Source organism: Fringilla coelebs (assembly GCF_963513975.1).
Source record: "Fringilla coelebs genome assembly, chromosome: 1".
Taxonomy (NCBI): Eukaryota; Metazoa; Chordata; class Aves; order Passeriformes; family Fringillidae; genus Fringilla; species Fringilla coelebs.
In genome coordinates this window covers 147,003,533-147,021,042 of record NC_140028.1, presented here as the reverse complement: position 1 = coordinate 147,021,042, position 17,510 = coordinate 147,003,533, and the positions used below count along the sequence as shown (strand labels likewise).

The 17,510-nt window shown below is 44.0% G+C and overlaps 1 protein-coding gene across 2 annotated transcripts in view; it reads right to left on the bottom strand.

Annotated features, from left to right (window-relative positions):
- The window catches only part of LOC311151078 (5'-AMP-activated protein kinase subunit gamma-2), a 109,004-nt gene that overhangs the window by 41,515 nt on the left and 49,979 nt on the right, over positions 1–17,510 (bottom strand). The window contains exons 2-3 of one of the 2 annotated variants that reach the window (XM_084201226.1): positions 14,119–14,179; positions 5,646–5,727 (exon numbers count right to left, since the gene is read on the bottom strand). In XM_084201226.1, the coding sequence (XP_084057352.1) occupies positions 5,646–5,676 (31 nt within the window). In that variant the 5' untranslated portion in view covers positions 5,677–5,727; positions 14,119–14,179. The remainder of the gene's footprint in view (positions 1–5,645; positions 5,728–14,118; positions 14,180–17,510) is intronic. The other variant, XM_084201225.1, reaches the window with a different exon arrangement.

The window sequence follows — 17,510 nt, the reverse complement described above, 5'->3', positions numbered from 1 at the left end:
GGGAAGCTCTTCACAGAGTTGATGTTGTCCCCCTGGAGCACACAGAAGTGGCAGCACCAGCAGGAGTGGCTGGTAAAGGTGATTAAATCAGTCCTGGTCCATCAGACACTCAAACACATGCAATGTCATTCAGGTGTAAGAGAAAACCTCATTGTCCCAGTACTTCTCAGGTAGAGCTGCTGGCCAAGAGTGGCTTTCACTTGGGAGATAAATGTCTGCAAATCATGCAGGTGCAAGGCTGGGCAGGACACAATGGGCCCCAACATTTCCTGTACAACTGTTCTCAGTTCCCTGCAGCTTTGCCAAAGCAATTAGATGGAATTGCTGCCATGGTAAGCATTTTCTAGGAAGTCCCAGCCACTTGTTTCCATAAACAAGTTGGGAAAAATACACGTTTTGACCACATTAAAATTTTATGAAAGCTTTCTCATCTATAAGCTCTTGCATTCCTCTACACCCAAAGCAGAGTTTTGAAGCATGTCCTGTGTATCTTTTGCTGTACCAAAACATCACTTCCCAGATGGGTAAAGCTTAATAATTTTTGCTTCCTGAGAAAGACTGCAAACTTTAGCTGCTGAATGGGTTATTTCCTAGTAAAGACAGAGTAGGGCTTTGCTCTCTGTAAGGCTAAATACCATGAGTATACCAAGAGTAAGACAGTTGTATCCTCTGTAGGAGTAGGAAAACAGGACTGCTTGGACACAGTGGGCACTGGGCTGACATGAAACCCTTGCAACACTTGCACAAGATCAAGACTCCTGTGTGGATCACAGGAACAGCCCTCACTGAGGACAACAAAAGTTCCAACATCCTCTCTTGCACTGCTCAATGAAGTTTTATGCTTTTAGTTACGTATCACTTTATACTTAATTTTCATCTTTAAAATATGAGAATGGAAGTTTCCAGAGGGGGGAAAAAATCATGTGTGGTGTTTCTATAAAGCCAACTGGAAGGCAAAGGACAAGGGTGCCTAGGACAGTGTAGCACTCAATCATGAGTTCTTGCATAAACTAATAAAGCTGAAAATGTTGTTCTTTAACAACTTTGTAAAGTACATCATAGGAAAGACTGTATGAAGTCTATTAATAACAATTATCATCTCTGCTTAACAACTTCTTACAGTGTTCACTCAGGATTCTAAACTATGTAAAATTTAATACAAAACACCCCCTTATCACTATCACCATGTCCCTTGGTATCTCAAAGCACATCTTGTGGGCAAAATACAGTTTCTATGTGCCAGAGAGCATCAGCTTACACAATCACATAATGAATGTTTATTAGAAATTAATTACAGTTGCAGAACAAAGGCTTAACTTTACCACCTCCTAACCCAAGCACTCGATCCTTCAATCTTAACAAGGAAACAAAACCCAACCTGCCTATTAACAAGCAGTTTATTACAAACTTCTTTTAATTATTTTTGGTCCCAAAGTGACATCTGTTTTCATACCTTGATTCAGATATTCACTTAACAGTGAGAGGCTGGCAGGCAGGAAGAGCTCAAGAATAAGACACTGTGTATTTTAATAAGACACAGTAAGAAAACCTGCAGAGCAGGGAAGGAATGACCCCAGACACAACAGCAGTGAAGATGCAATTACTGGTGAAAGTCTATTTCAGGAGACAGCCAGAAAGGAGCAGGTAACAGAAGAGGTGCATGATTCAAACAGAGTGAGATGAAGGCCAGATCACTGCTAGGAGAGATTCCACTCTAATGCAAACTGTTTATCCAATGTCTGAAATCTGCTCTGTACAACAATCCAGAGAAGGAGAGCGCTCAAGAGGGAGCACATCAGTCCCATGACGCTGATGCTGCAACTGCTGCACACACTCTGCAGAATTCCCTTTTTCCAGACCAGGAATTGAGCACAGACACAGCAGAACCCTGCAATTAAATGAACTCAGTCTGCAGAAAGCACCTCCAAATGGGGTTTGCAGATGCTACAGAGAAGTAGTTAATTTTGCTTTCAGCAGCTACTACTTCATTACTCAAGGTGAGCAGAAGGAAGAAAATAACATGGATGAGAGGCAACATTGCAACAAAACTGGTTTCCAAAATAACATGCTAAAACTAAACCCACTGAATCAATACACCTGACAGGCATCATTTTGCTACTCTAACCTAGTTTCTCCTCTCAGAGCACAGGTAGGTGTTGGAACACAACCATTTATGGAATTCCAGCTTAACAAAATAAAGCTTGTAAATGTAAATCATTAACTAAAGTCTCTTTTCATATTAGATCTTCAGAATAATTTCCCCATGTCCTTTTCCATGCTCATCATATGATCCATGAAAGAAAACCCAGAACCACTCTTGACACTGATCAGTAGTAGATGTAATCTTACTACAGAAACATTATTGCACATACACTAGAGCTGAAGAAGAGAATCCATAATGTGTATGAAGATAACCAGTTTCTGATCATTTATTACATTCATGAGAGGCCTCTCAGCACTGTATTTCAGGCTAAAATGAAAAACTCCACACCCATCAACAGGTAGCTCTCACATTTTTTGAGGAAATGTAGGTAGGTCATTCCCATCCAAAGGAACACTGACCAGGATGAGGTCATTACTCAAAATCTTCTGTTTATTTCTAAGCTGAGCATTCTTCAGTTAAAAAGAGACTCTGGACTTCTGACATGGGAGTTTTTCCTTTCCTGCTCTGACTGCTGCTTGGAGGAAGGTCCTTTAGGGAGCCCTAAACAAAATAAATATCCCTGGCCTGTGCAGTCCTTCTCCTCTGTGCACATACTGAGCCTACAGCCTGTTCCAGCTGCGCTGCCCTGGTGCAGTTTAACATCACCCCACTGACATTTAGACTTACACATCACCAAAGCAACATTTTGAAGCCAGTCCTAGACAGAACCAGTGCTCCTCCAGTAGGAAGTTACACTGATCTTATAGAGTTCAGCCAGATATATGAAGATGTTTTAGGCTAAAAACATGACCAGCACTTCTCTCTGCAACAACAGCATCCTATCTTACACTGTCCATGCTAATGGGGTACAAAATAGCTCATACACATTCTTTTTACATAGTGAAAATTAAAATTGCTCTTCCCTTGACACCACTGTTTTATTTAGAAGTCACACCATCAGGCCAGACTCTGCATATTTCATTACAGTACTACATAAATCATAAATCTTTCTAGCACCATTTTTTTTTTCCAATTCACCCTCTTAATTAGAATCCAAATTAAATGAATGCCTTCTGTGCTTTCACATTCTCATTTGTGTAACCTTTGAGGAGAGGGACTAACAGATCCACTTCACACACTGGATGGCATTCAGCACACACATTGAGCCTCATTTTTCAGCTCTTTTTATTAAGCTCCCTGTTTCAACAGAACTGCTGCATAATTTGATACACAAGATAGTTAGCAACTGTTGATGGATACAGAACTGGAAAGCTCACAAGAGCAAGTACTCCAAAGTAAAGGCAGTCAAGAAAGCAGCTCTAAAACAAGTTTCAAATTTCTCATTCAACCCACAATTTAAGCCTCAGCAGAGAAACCTAAAGTTTGACAAAAGGTCATCAGTTACAGTTTGGCTACAGCCACTTAATGAAACCTTATCAAGACTTCAGAGGTGTTCCTCAATTTCTGAGCACTCACCACCTGCTATCCAACAACAAAGTGAACATTTCAGATGTCTTTTACTCTCCCACCCCCAATAGTAGCACAAATACAACCACAGCTACCAGTGCAAAAATTTAGGTCATAAAACAGGTACTGCCACTAAGCTGCTGCATTTCCAGCTGCATCTCAATTTTCTGTGATTCTCTTTGCCTGGGGCCTCTCACACAGAAGCACTCTGGGCAGCAGCTTTTGGTCTCTCACACACTCACTTTTACTCACACCCCAGGTTCTGAATACAGCACTCTACCCCCTTTATGCTTGCTTTAAAATTAGGCCTAAAGCCAGGTTCTCATTTAGTCTGAAAGGCTAATAAGGTGGCTGCTTCCTTTCAAAACCCACACCCTATTTTAAACTTGCTATTAGCCATGATCTTCTGACAGGCCCCTGAACTCCTCTCACCCTCCCAGCCTGAGCATCCACACAGCCTGAGCTTTAGAGCCAAACGAATTAGGAGACAAAGCATAACAGAAGCTTGAAAAACATAAAATATTTTAAATTACTAAATTTTCTAAAGAATTCAAATTATTTTATTGCAGGGTTTTAGAAGACACACAGATCTTCACCCTTATCAAGTGTCTCCCCATAACACTTTTAAAAGTGCAAAGGTGTGTCAAAACTGAAGGTTTGTCCTTCTGATTTTTTTAACCTAGAGATCCTTTTCATCTACCTAAATTTGTAAAATATTTAAAATAGATTTTTAAATGGCTTAACTATTAATGATTCAGCAGGTTTTAGGAACCTGTATCTCACAATAGCAAGCTTTATGTAAAAATAAACAGGTAAATCGGCAACTTTCTACCTCTCCATAAGCATAACATGAATGCCTAAATAAAAACAGTTAAAACAGCATGAGGAAAAAAACCCCTACAAGTTAGCAACAGATCTCCTGCACCAAATACTCATATTTAAGCATGTTCAAGATGCACAAAGGCAAAAGCATTTCATTGCAATTCAAACTCTGTCTGGACTCCAAAAAAAAAAAAAAAAGGCAGCATAAAGAATGCAATTGTTAAGAGCTTCCTCTTCTCACACACAGAAAGATTAAAATAAAAGGGGCTACTTTTCCAGACCAGTCCCACAACTGCAGGCAGCATGCTAGTAACCAAGAAGCTGCCTTATTAGCATACCAGCTTAGATATATCTTCTCCCGGAATGACTCAGCCTGCTATTTTCAAAGTTTTCCTTAAATATTTGTCCTACATTTTACAATAGGAGTTACCAACTACAGAAAAACACATCCCATGAAGTCTTAGCCACTTCACAATGCTGAGCATAGAGATTAAGCCATGCATTTGCATCCACTAAGCTAATCCTTTCTGAAAATGAAAGCTCCAGATACTCAGCACGGATCTTTCAGAGGTGAAGGAGGAAAAACCCAAACATCCTTGCTGCTTTCCCGCAGCACGGTTTAGTGCCTGCGAGAGGGAAAAACTTGCCAGGAGTTGCCCTGCGAAAGCACAGCACGCTCAGTCAGAAGCGCAGCCCTTCAGAGCACAGCAAAGAACAAGCACAGAGCGCAGCCACATAAGGAAAATTCAGCGTACAGCTGCCGCTGTGAGCAGATGTATGTGCTGCCATAAGGAGGGGAAGCTTTAGTTGAAAGAGCTTTCCATCACTGCTCTCAAAGTCTATATTTGGTATCGCCGACGTATTCGAGGAGAACGCGTTTTTTACGGGGAGGAGGAGGAGGAGGGGGTGCGGTGAAGGCTGCGCTCCCCCGGAGCGGGACCCGGCCGGGGGCAGCGGCGGATCGGGCACGGCCCGGCGGCGGCACCGGCACAAGGGCGCCGCAGCGGGATGGGCACCGGGACAAAAGCTCCGCAGCGGGATCGGGCTGGCTCGGCGGCCGGCGAGGCTGCGACCCGCCCCGCAAGGACACGGCCCGGGCACGGCGCATCCCGCGCTCCCCGCCGGGGATCCCCCGCGCCCCCGCCCGGACCCCGCCGGCCGCGTGGGTGTCCCCGGCCCGCCCCCGGCCCCCGCCGCCGCCGTGGATTTTTACCTTCATCTTCGAGCTCTAGTTTCTCCAGCATCCCTTCGGAGGCGGCCGGGAGCTGCAAGGGAGCCGGAGCCGCTGCCGCCGCCTGCGGGAGGGAAGAGAGGAGAAGGAGATGAGCATCCAGGCGCGGACTCACCGGCCCCGCGGCGGCATCGGGTCGGGAGTGGCGGCACGGAGCGGGCGGAGGGGAGGGAAGGCGGGACGGCGGCAGCTGCCCCTCGGCCTCCGCACACGCTGCCGCTCGCACACACCGCGGGGGGAGGAACCGGGAGGAGGAACCGAGGCTCGCCCTCCCCCAGCCCGTGAACCGCCGGGCTCCCCCCGGGCTCGCTCCGGCTCCCCGGCCGTGCCTCCTGCGGGCGCCGCCTCTTCCCCGCTCGGCGGGAGCGGCTCCCCGGGCGCTCGTTCACAGGACGGCGCTTCCCGCCACGCCTCGCCGCTCCCCCCTCCCCCCGGCGGAGCGCTTGGTACGTTCCATTTTGCTGCAGTCGAACCCGTTGGTCAGCGCCGGGAGGGGGAGGGAGCTACCACTTCCTCGCGGAAAAGGGAGGAGGAGGAGGGGGAGGTTAGTGCCCTGAGAGCTCTGCTGGGGCAGCCCCCTCTCGCAGTCCGTTCCACAGCCTCGGTTGTTCTCTGGGCTGCCCTGGCCTAGAGCGGTGCAACTGAAGGGGGACCGGGGGAAACCCTTCGATCCCCCTGCCGGCGGGGCTTGGTACGCTCCCGCGCGTTCACCTGCGAGGCAGCGGCGGGGAAGCGGACGGTTCCACTGCGCCCCGGGGGGTGTAAGGGTGTCGAGGGGGTTTCCCCTGTGTGTGACGGGAGCTCCCGCAGTGCGCCGTGCCGCTCTCCCGTCCCCGGGGCGCCCTTTATCCCGGGATACCCGCTCTATCCTGGCTACCGCCATCCCGCGGTGCCCTCTATCCCGAGATACCCGCTCTATCCTGGGGTGTCCTCTGTCGGGATACCCGCTCTATCTCGGGAGGTCTTCTATGTCGGGATTCCCCCTCTATTCCGGGGTATCCGCCATGCCGGGGTACCCTCTATCCCGGGGTGTTCCCTATTTCGGGATACTCGCTCTGTCCCGAGCTGCCCTCTATGCCGGGGTACCCGCTCCATCCCGGGGTACCCCTGTGGGCACGGGCGCGCTGGTTTCCATGTGAAACAATTCCAGGTTAAGTTACAATTCGAGATCAGCCCGAGCGCCTCCCGGGTGAGCGGCGCGGCGCTGCCCGCCCGGAGCGGCGGCCGAAGGACGGGGCTCGCACCGCGGGACGCTGCCGTTTACAGGGGAGATGGGATCTACTGCATCAGAGCCCCTGAGCCAGGCTACAGCAGAAGCGAGGGAAATGAGGAAATATTCGAAATAGATTCGTCATTTACATTTATTTTGGCAGTGAGGTGTGGTAAAGCTGTAGCTGGGCTTCCTTAGCTGAAATGCGCAGGTCTCCGCTGGCTGCTTAGGAAGCTCAGCAGGAGCGGTTCAGACACGGATGCTGGAGAAGGGGATAAACGGATTATTTCTTTGGCAATGGCAGCTGACACACATGGATGGAGCTCCAAAGGAGTCACAGGAGTCCTCAAGGAATATTTTAAACCTACTGGTCCCAAGGGGAAGCTCAGGCTTCAAAAGTTCAGCTAGCCCTTCAAGGAGGGAAGGTTTGTTAGACGCAGCATAGCACAGTCATGTGCATAAAAGATAGGGAAAGATGAAAGATAATGAGAATGAAACTGTGATGGGGGAGGGAGACAAAATTTATGGGGAAACAGAAAGATGTCTCGTAATTTCTGAAGTCCAGTGAAGCTTCAAGAAAGGAAACAAACTGCTGGTGACAGCTTTTTTTCTTTTCCCAAGCTACCTCTTTCTAAGGACACTTTTAGGGATATAGGAGGAAGTTAACAATAGCCAGTTCTTCTTTACTGTAAAGATCCTTTAAAAAGAAAACTCTAAATTATTTCATTCATAGGTGTATTTTTCAGATGCTCCTAGGATTTCAGTAAATGTTCTAACTGACCAGCCACACAAGAGAGCAAAGCAGATTATAAATTAATTTATAATATTTTCAGCCTACTAATCAAAATGCTTTGGAAACTTTTAATTACTTCTGGGAGTTAGCTTTAAAAGCTCTAAATAATTTATCTTCCTTATCGTGTACCTTGATATTGATAAGAGTTTTTAACATCTTTTCTTAATCAAAGTCAGAGAAGAAGATGACATGTCTGATTGGAAATAACTGCCATGATTTTGTTTCTTTTTATTATAATTTACTCCCCATGATTATCTAATAAGCTCCAGCCATGAGGAAATACAACTCCAAGGTTTTTGTAGCTGGAAGTGACACTGAGAGTTGAAAGGTGTGCATTGAATTTCACTGCTACAGAACACGAGATGTTTATAAGAAGTCAGCTAAGCTTATTTCATGCTACGAACCCCAGAGCTCACTGCAAGATCAGAGTTTTACAGTGGCAGAACCTACATCCAGACCAAGAGTACTATGAGGAACTCAGGATAATAAAAAGGCAGTAATTTAATATACAACAGAGATTTGTAATGGAAACGTGTACCATCCACACTGCTCAAAAAAGAAACCCAAAGGAAATGGAGAACTAAAGGCTGAAACCCCATCCTTCAATGTGCCTGCAGTCTCAGGATTTGTTTAAACCAATTTTGGAACAAGCTGCTGATCATGGCGTTCCTTTTGCTCCTCGCTTTGCATTCTGGCTCCTCTTGGCTTGTGGGCAACACAGTGAGTCAGAACAGGAAACTGATGCAGCTGAAAACCAAAGGGACTAAAAGAAAAGATTGGGCTTTATCCAGATCAGCTCCTGATCCAACTCACTGTTTAGTTGTATCAGCACTGGCACACGAATTGTTCAGGGCAGGGGTGACAGTGGGACCACACCTTCTGGGAACAACCCGCTCTTAAGTCAGCCCAAATCATGGTCAAAACACCATCCTGTTCATTGTGGACAGGATTAGACAAATTAAAAGATATTTTTAGCAGTATTGTCTCTCTAAAAACTCCTTCTGTCATTTTACAGCAGGATTACTGGCTAAAGAAAAAAATATTTATTGAAAATGAGCTGTAATTTCCAATAGGGTGGTATTAAAGCTTGTATGTTTCCTACCCGTTTTTTGTGACTATTTGTTTGTTCTATTGCCACAGAAGGTTTCCCTGAACTATAACCAAGGGATTTATCAAAATTATGCTTCAAAAGTTTGCTGTCACAGTGTGTCAGGTAACCCAATTTAACTGTTTGACACACCACTGTGACAGAATAGTACACACTTGTACCCTAAATATTGCCAGGTGACATAAATGCTAGAGAAAAAAGTTTAGAAGAGAAATATGCACAAACCCAAAACTGCCTGAGTACAATGTCTTTGCCACATTTTTACAGGAACATTATTTATGCCAAAAAACATGGACCTACAACACGACCTTAATACAGCAGTGGCATCAAACTTTGTAGACACAAAGTAAAAATTCATGGTTGATACAACAGCTAAAGCCACAAAAGGTAAACAAAAAAGATTTGAGGATTTCTGGGAAGGCTGGAATGTAAATGTTCATACATTTACATCTCCCAGGTAACTGCTTACTTTGTCTCTGGCTTTTCTTTGGCTTCCTAGGGTAAAGGGAGTGAGGAGTGACTAATACTCTGTTGAAGTAAAATCAGTCCTGTAAATTATAGATGCACTTAGAATGAATACATTAAAGCTTATCTGATAATCTACATTTCTTTTCTCTGATAATCTAGGAGTCCTTTTAGTCTTGTCTCCTACTGAAGGAATCCCATCCTTTTCATAAGCACATGCAAAGTATTTAAGTCATAGGGATGGTTCAGGGATGTGACCAAAAATTAACAGCAGCAGAAGATAATTTTTTATATAGTTTCCTGCCATCTTGCCCTACACTCTTTGGTGTAAGTTTGATTCTGAAATGTGTAAGAGACATTTTAAACAGATATAGGAAAGAAAGATCATCAGCAACAGTCAAGGTGTGCACTCAAAGCCAAAGGATTCTCAGCCTCTCTAATGATTCACCCAGATTGTCTGGGTGAAACAACTGCTAAAGGTCCCAACAAAATTCTCTAGGAAGGCACTAAGATTTCTTTATCTAAGTGGAAGTGTTTAAGAGAGGGTTCCACAGAGGTCTGTGTTCTGTCTAACATCACTCAGTGTTTCCATTGATGACTCAAGGAAGAAATAATGAAAAACCTGACCACATTTTCAAATGACTCAAAGTGACTCAATGGTAAAAGAAGCTGCTCTTTTAGGGGCAGCCCTAGAACTTAAAATAATCTTGAGAATTGCTGCAGTGCTTTGAAAAACAGGATGCACTTTGATATGGCTAAGTAGAGTGTGTAATACAATAATCAAATGCAAAAATAAAGTGGGAAAGGATGGACTTCCAGCAGTCATGGAAGCAAAAGACTTGGGAGGGAAACTAAATGTGAGACTACAATGACAGTTTCTTGGAAATTAAAAAAAAAATTCACACTATTTACAAATGTGTTATAGGTAAGACATGGAGCATCTGTGCTACACATTCCCTGGTTAGATGCCAGCTGGGACGCTGCATTCAGTTTTAGGGATTAAACTCAAGAATGAACTAAAAGAGTCCAAAAAAAAGTAACAGCAATGATCTACATGTTCAGAAAACATGACCTGGAAAGAAGAATTTGAAAACTTCCCAGTTTCCTCATCTACAAAGGGGAAAAAAAAAAAACCCAAACAAAAAACCCACACAAAACCAACAACCCCCCTCCCCAAATAAACCAAACTAAAACAAAGAAAAAACCCAAAAACCCAAAGAACAAAAAACCCACTCCAAAAACCCCCCAAAAAACCACGACACCAGAAAAAGAAGACTGAAGGAAAATACCTCAACAGTCTCCAAACATGGTGTGTTTTTGCAAGAAGAAAAGTGATTAACTCTTCTAGGTCCACTGGTTATGGGATGAGAAATTATCTACTTAGCCTTTAAAGAGTTCTTAGGTTGGACTTTGGGAGAAGTTTCTGAGTGTAACAGAAGTGAAGCACCAGCACGTTTTGCTGGAAAAAACCTCTAAAATCTCCATCACAGGAGGATTTTAGCAGTGGATTTAAAAACCTCCATTTGTTTAGTATTATTTCCATATAGTTGATTGTGTTGATGGGGGGGAAATGAATTTTTAATGTCCCTTCCAGACTTGGTTATTTTTTTAGTTTCTATTTTGTCCAATCTTTAGGAAAGTATATCTAGTCTTAGTATGGTAATTCAATGAGAATTCTTTGTCTGTATGTTATGTACAAAACCCTGTTTGCAAACTATCTGTAAAAATGTAAATTTTATTTCCCCCCTCCCTTCAAGCAAGTAGCCTTAATTCTGAAATAAAAATATTCTAAAACAAATATTGTCAGAGTAATAATAAAGATTACATATTAGTCTTTAGTGACTGGGTAGGAATAGAAAGAATAACCTAAAAAAAGCAATCCTGCTGCAAATCACAATTCTGTGTGGAGCAGACTTACTCAGGCATTGCAACAAAAATGTTACCTGGGCTTTATTTAAAAATAAGCATTTCCAGGTAAATTCAAGGCTGCCCTTTCCCTTTCCTGATGGCTTTAATATGGATATGCTGGGATGCCACCTGCACAGCTCAGCAGTCAAACTGAATGCCCTTCCCAGCACTTCAGAAAAAAAAAAAAGGCCACTTACCTTATAAAACCTAATGGATTGAAGAGCAACAGAAGGAATTCCCATCTAAATGCAAATCAAGGCAAAGCCATTTTGAATGCAAGAGTAAACTAGGAATGGTAATTTTCCCACCATTTGCTACTGCTCCCTACTACAATTACAGTTCTACACAACTGAAGTAGTTAACAACTCTTCTCCTGATGAGCTGTCAAAGAACAACTTACAATTTTTTCCCAAATGTATGTCATAAATATGTTTATTCTCTTGCAATCTCTGTAAAATTAATTTAGAACACTTCCTGTTTAATTTTGGTTTAATTTAGCCTGGTTTGTGAAAAGGACAAGGTACCAGTTAAAAAAAAAATAGGTTTCATCTGCTGGTTAAACTGTAAATTAAACTGCTTCTTGTTTTTTGCTAGAGTGTGGTAACTGATATGGTGGGTTTAGGACAGCTGAGAACATTGGAATCACTGAGGCTGAGGTCAGGATCCCAGCTTGGATCCCTTCTGCATCTGAAAGTGCCACCTGTGTGCTGCAAGGCTGGCAGGGTGGCAGTCCCCGAGGGTGTCTGAGGACACAGTTCTGGTCTTACCTCAAAAACCTCAAAAACCTCAGGGTGACCAGAGCACCTGGGCAGGAACTGTAATTTCCACCACTTATTCTAAGGAAACTGCTCCAAGCACCAAACAAACCAGTAAGGAAGGGGATGCCTCATACAAAATACAGGATTGGAATTTTTATTTCCCATACCCAGAAGGAATGTGATAAAAACTGCTTCAGTCTTATAAGGCTTTTGAAATACCAAATGCTATAATCACATCTGTGCCTAGCATGTGTAAATGAAGGAGGGGGCAGCTCAGATTTTACAATTTGTTTAGAGCAGAATAACCAAGCCCCATAAACCAGCCTGGCCCTGGCAATGTTCCCCAGTGAATCCTCAGTGGGTTCAGCTGGGGGCTCTGTCCCTAGGGTGATAAATTAGGGACACAACTGTCCCACAGCAGCTATGAAAGGGAGGCACTATCAATTCTAAATGTATTTCCAGTATCTACAGTGAGGCTGAAAAACTCTAATGATTTCATTTCAAATCAGCTCAGACAGAACTTGCCAGGATAAGAACTCTACCCTGGAAGGATTTTTTTACTTCATCCCAATCTCATCAGAATATGACTGTCCCAGTGGTCCTAAGCAGGAGTCTTGTGGCATGAAATACAGAACAAGTGTATATTGCTTTTACATTTCATAACTAGCAACCAGCCTCCTGCTACAGGTATCCTTCCACATAACAGCTATGATATTAATTACTTTACAGAGTTAATTATTAGTGATAAGCAGTTGGGGATCTTCAGTAGGTCAGATGGATAGTATAAATGTAACAACAATCAATTTTAGGCAAATCTTAAATACATAACAAAAGTTTTTTTAAAAAAACCAACAAAACCCACCCCCCCCCCCCAAACAAACAAAAAAAAATGCAAACCAAAAACCCCCAAAACCAAAACAAAGGAAAAAAAAAAGGAAAAAAAAGAAAAAAAAAAGAAAAAAAAAAAAGGAAAAAAAAGGAAAGAAAAATGGAGTGCATGCTGCACTAGGAAAGATGACAAAATGGACAATCTTCATTTCTACTAAATCCTCACTGAGGATCCAATACTGAGTATTGGAATCTGCTTACCCTGGAGATAGATGAAACAAACGTGCAGAGAGATTTCACATTTTCACTGGTGAGCCCTTCCTAAATATTTCTGTATGGAAATGAACTTGAAGTTTAATCCCAGTGAGTTTTGTTCCTGACTTAATTGCAAAACAGAATAGATTTACAGAACTTCCTTTGATCTAACAGCAGAAACAAAGAACCTGTGTTGCACACAGTGTCCTCCAGCTCCTCAGTTTAAGGCAAAGAAAAATGGTCCCAGTGAGAGAAGAGTTAAGCACTTCTGAAAAAGAAACTTCAAAGAAAGTCAAATATGAAGGAATAGACTAGACCTCCAAGCTAAACTCCTAGAGAGAAATCAAGGCAGGAGTAGGAGAGAGGCAGGATTTGTTTACATAACCTCTAATCTGTAGCTGTGTCTGATCCTGTATCACTCTGCTACTCAGATAAGGTGGAGTTTAGAGTCAAGAATATCAGAGTAATTCTCTAGACAAGCCCTTGTGGCCAACATTCCTTCCTCAGGTTACTCATGTTGAGTATAGGTGGAGTCCAAATCACAATTATCAGTGTGACATATTAATCAAACAGCCACACAATTGAAATTCTGTCCTTTTGAGCAACTTTCAAAGAAGTCAAGTACTTGTGAGGAGCTAACCTGAGTTTGTTATGAATACAGATGTTACAAGTGTTCTACCTGACTGCAAACACAGGGATGCCACTTAGTTTTAATCTCTTCCAGAGTTTTTAAGTGTTCTTGTCTTAAATATTTGTTATTGTATATGATCAAAAAGACATACTTCAGCTGTTTTTACACATATGCTGGAGTGCTCCTTAGGTTCTTTGAAATAGGACCAACCTCTCATCACACTCAGGGGCTCAGTTAAGAGCAAGAGGGAATTATTGCTGGAGAGAGCTGCAGCACTCAGGTACTAAGCATGATTATAGTAGACATCTTCTTGTGAAAAATGTACATTAAAAAAAATAAAAGGCAAACAGAAGGTTAAGATACTACTAATGGTAAAACACAGGTAAACATTCACTAATTTAAAAGTGAATGGGAAAGAAGAAAGCCCACATGGATGTGTGTCTTCATTTGCTGGCATTGAATGCAGGATTATTCATGTTAGTTAAAGTTATGCACTTACTTAAGTACTTTAGCTGGATTGAGGCCAGAGTACTGATGAGTAATCTGCAGAACCGAGGCCACTGAGAATAACAAATGAAAAAAGAAATACTCAGAGCCAAAGCTGATTTAAATCAACACATTTACTATCTACCATTTTGCTTTCTTCATCTCAGTGTTGTATTTCAAAGCTCGGTCGTGAGTAGTGACTTCACTGAGTGAACACTTATTACACCAGCTTTCAGTGATGTTTTTTAAACTTAAAATGAAACATGTTTCCCCTAAAAAAGCCTAAAATTAGTTGATACTACACTTAAGGCTCGAGTAAACATCACAAAATTCTAGTAACCTAATTGTAGTCTACCATCAAAATGTAATTTTAGAATCACAGAATGGTTTGGGTCGGAAGGGACCTTAAAGATCATTTTATTCCAACCCCCTGCCCTGATCAGAGACATTTTCCACTAGACCAGGTTGGCTCAGAGCCCCATCCTTGGAAACTTCCAGAGATGGGGAGTCCACAGCTTCAAGCCCAGTGCCTCACCACCCTTACAATAAAAAATTCTTCCTAAAATCTATCCTAAACCCTCCCTCCTTCGGCTCAAGACCATCTCCCCCTGTCCAATCACTACATGCCATGGTGAAGAGTCTCTCTCCAGCTTTCTTGTAGCCCCTCAAGGCACTTGAAGGTGCTCTAAGGTCTCTCCTGTGCATCCTGAGCAGCCCCAGCTCCCCCAGCCTGCCATTCCCACAACCATCAGCAGTTCTGAAAGGCTGAAATCAGATCTGTCCAACCAGGGCATCAGATGTAGGGCAGAGTTACAAAGGTGGTTTTGTGAGAAACTCAGACAGCCTTCAGCTCAGAGCTGAGTCAGCCACAACCTCAATAAAACTTCAAGAAATTGGCATAAACCTGGGCTGGACAAATCCCTCCTGTGTGGCACGAGCTGCTGTGCCACAAGGTACAGGAGCTGCAGCTGAGCAGAAAAGGAGCAGCTGCTGCAGGTGGCCACTCTCTGCTCCTCACATGAGGATCCCAGGAGGGCTCCAGAAGGAGCTTTTGGGAGCTCTCTCAAAGAGGCAGGCTAAGATAACGATGCCTTTTTTTCCCTGCAGTTCTAGGAGGACTTTGAACACCAGGGAGAACTTCCTTGTGGCACTTGGGGCTTGTGTGTTTGCATTAGATTTCAAGCCCACCCCAGAGCTGACAAACTGGAGGCAAGAGTGCTCCCAGGGGCCCCACTCAGGCTGGTGAGGCTGTTATCTCACAGTAGCTGCTCTTATGCACAAACAAACCAATATATTAATAAAGCTCCTTCAGCACAGAGACCACGGTCCACCTGTAATCTCCAAGTAAATTAATTTTTGACTAAAAGCTGTTTTTCAGATGGCCCTGAATGTGCATGGCTTGAGGAACCTAGCCCTCTTCCTGAATTCATTCCAGATGATCACTGATCACTCCAGGCCTTGTTTTTGTGCCCTGCTGCTTTTTTTTTATTGCTGTGCACAAGAGAAATCTGCAATGGCAGCACCACACAAAGGATACCTTCCTTCTGTCACGCTTGTTTTCCCTCTTCACAGCCTCTTAGCTGCATCCTTGCCTCATTCCAGGTACACTGCCAGTGAAACCAGACTGTGCTCAGTGCTGCTTCTGTGGTTTGACCCCCTCTGGAAGGGCTGAAACAAGGGCTGTGCTGAGCAAGAAGCACATGAGCTCAACATTTCATGGCTACAAACAAGATCATAAAGGGACATGCAAATAGTGCCAAGGCTTTTCCCTGTATTCCAGGAAGTGGAATTGAAAAAAAAATTGAAATTATTTCCACACTAAGCACCAGGGATACACCTCCAGCAAGCCAGCCCCCACGCTCATGTCCCTGCAGAGCTGCTGGAGATGCAGACACAAAGGTTCATTCATGGGCACTGGGTGCTTTCAGTGTAGAAATGGCAAATGCTGGGGTCACTGCACCTAACCTGAGATGCAGATTGAGTCTGTAGTGAAATGCCTGAGAAGAGCTGGAATTATTTCTTGACATGCCTCCCTGGGGCTCAGAGGAGCAGCCGACTTCACAGTGATCTTTTGTGTAAATCTTGATGTGCTCTGAAAACACGAGAGCTCCCTGGCCCCAGCACAGCCTGCAGCAGGAAAGCCTGTTGCTACAAACTTTAAACACAACAGATTCTATCTATGGTTAGCTTATCCTAAGCCCCTTGCAGCTCCTGTTCAAAAAATATCTGAGTTATGTAGAACTTTTTTATGTGTTTATCACTATAACATTTCTGACTTAGAGCAGTGTAGCCCCATTTTTTTACAAATGGGAAACTGAGGCACTGAGAGACCAAGTGACTTAGGGCTGCACAGGTGATCTCTGGTGGGGCAGATGTTTGCAGCCAGGTCTCTCTGATCAGCTCCTGGCACTGTTTTTCTCCTCTTCAAACTCTTGCTTTCCTTAATGACTCTTTAGCTAAAACATTCATTGAATTCCATTATTTTTTCCCTGAAATAGCAACAGCCAAACCCTTGAGGGCATGAGGAAAAAAAAAAAGCATCTATATCTTCATAGGGTAACCTCTGTACCCACAAAATCTTTGATGATGGAAGCAACTGCTTAATGACCAGTTCATGTTGTACCAGAGCCATGGCCTCATGGCACACTCCAGGAAAGAAAGTTGTGCACTTTCTGTGGCAATGATTTTCTGTCAAGAATTGTGTGCCAGCAATGAGAGAAATGATTGTCCCTCTGTAGTCAGCACAGGTGGGGTCACATCTCAGGGGCTGTGTCCAGTTCTAAGCCCCTCACAAGAAAGACATTGAGGGGCTGGAGGGTGTCCAGAGAGAGGCAACAGAGCTGGAGAAAGGTCTGGGGAGTGAATTTAGCAGCAGCTGAGGGAGCTGGGGGTGTTTAGCCTGGAGAAAGGAGGCTCAGGGGAAACCTTCTCACTCCCTACAGCTCCTGGCAGGAGGGTGCAGCCAGCTGGGGTCAGGCTCTGCTCCCAGGCAGCAGTGACAGGAGGAGAGGCCATAGCCTCAAGGTGCAGGAGAGGAGGTTCAGTTTAGACATCAGGAGGAATTTCTTCATGGTAATGGTTGTTAAACATGGGAATGGAGGCCCCAGGAGGCGGCAGAGTCACCGTCCCTGGAGGTGTTCAAGAACTGACTGGATGTGGCACTCAGTACCAGTGAAAGATCAATGAGCTCAGAGGTCTTTTCCAGCCTGAATGATTCTGTGATTCTGTATTCCTCACAGTGAAGAGATCAGCTCTGGCAGTGTCCTGTTCCTGTGTGCAGGATGTCTGCTGGATTTGCTTTTGTTTCTGGCAGGCTCCGGGGAAGGGGGTGGGAAAGGGCTCAGGTGTCCTCTCTCATAAACCATGTCTGCATCCATTCCCATGTGCACAAGGAGCTCCATCCCA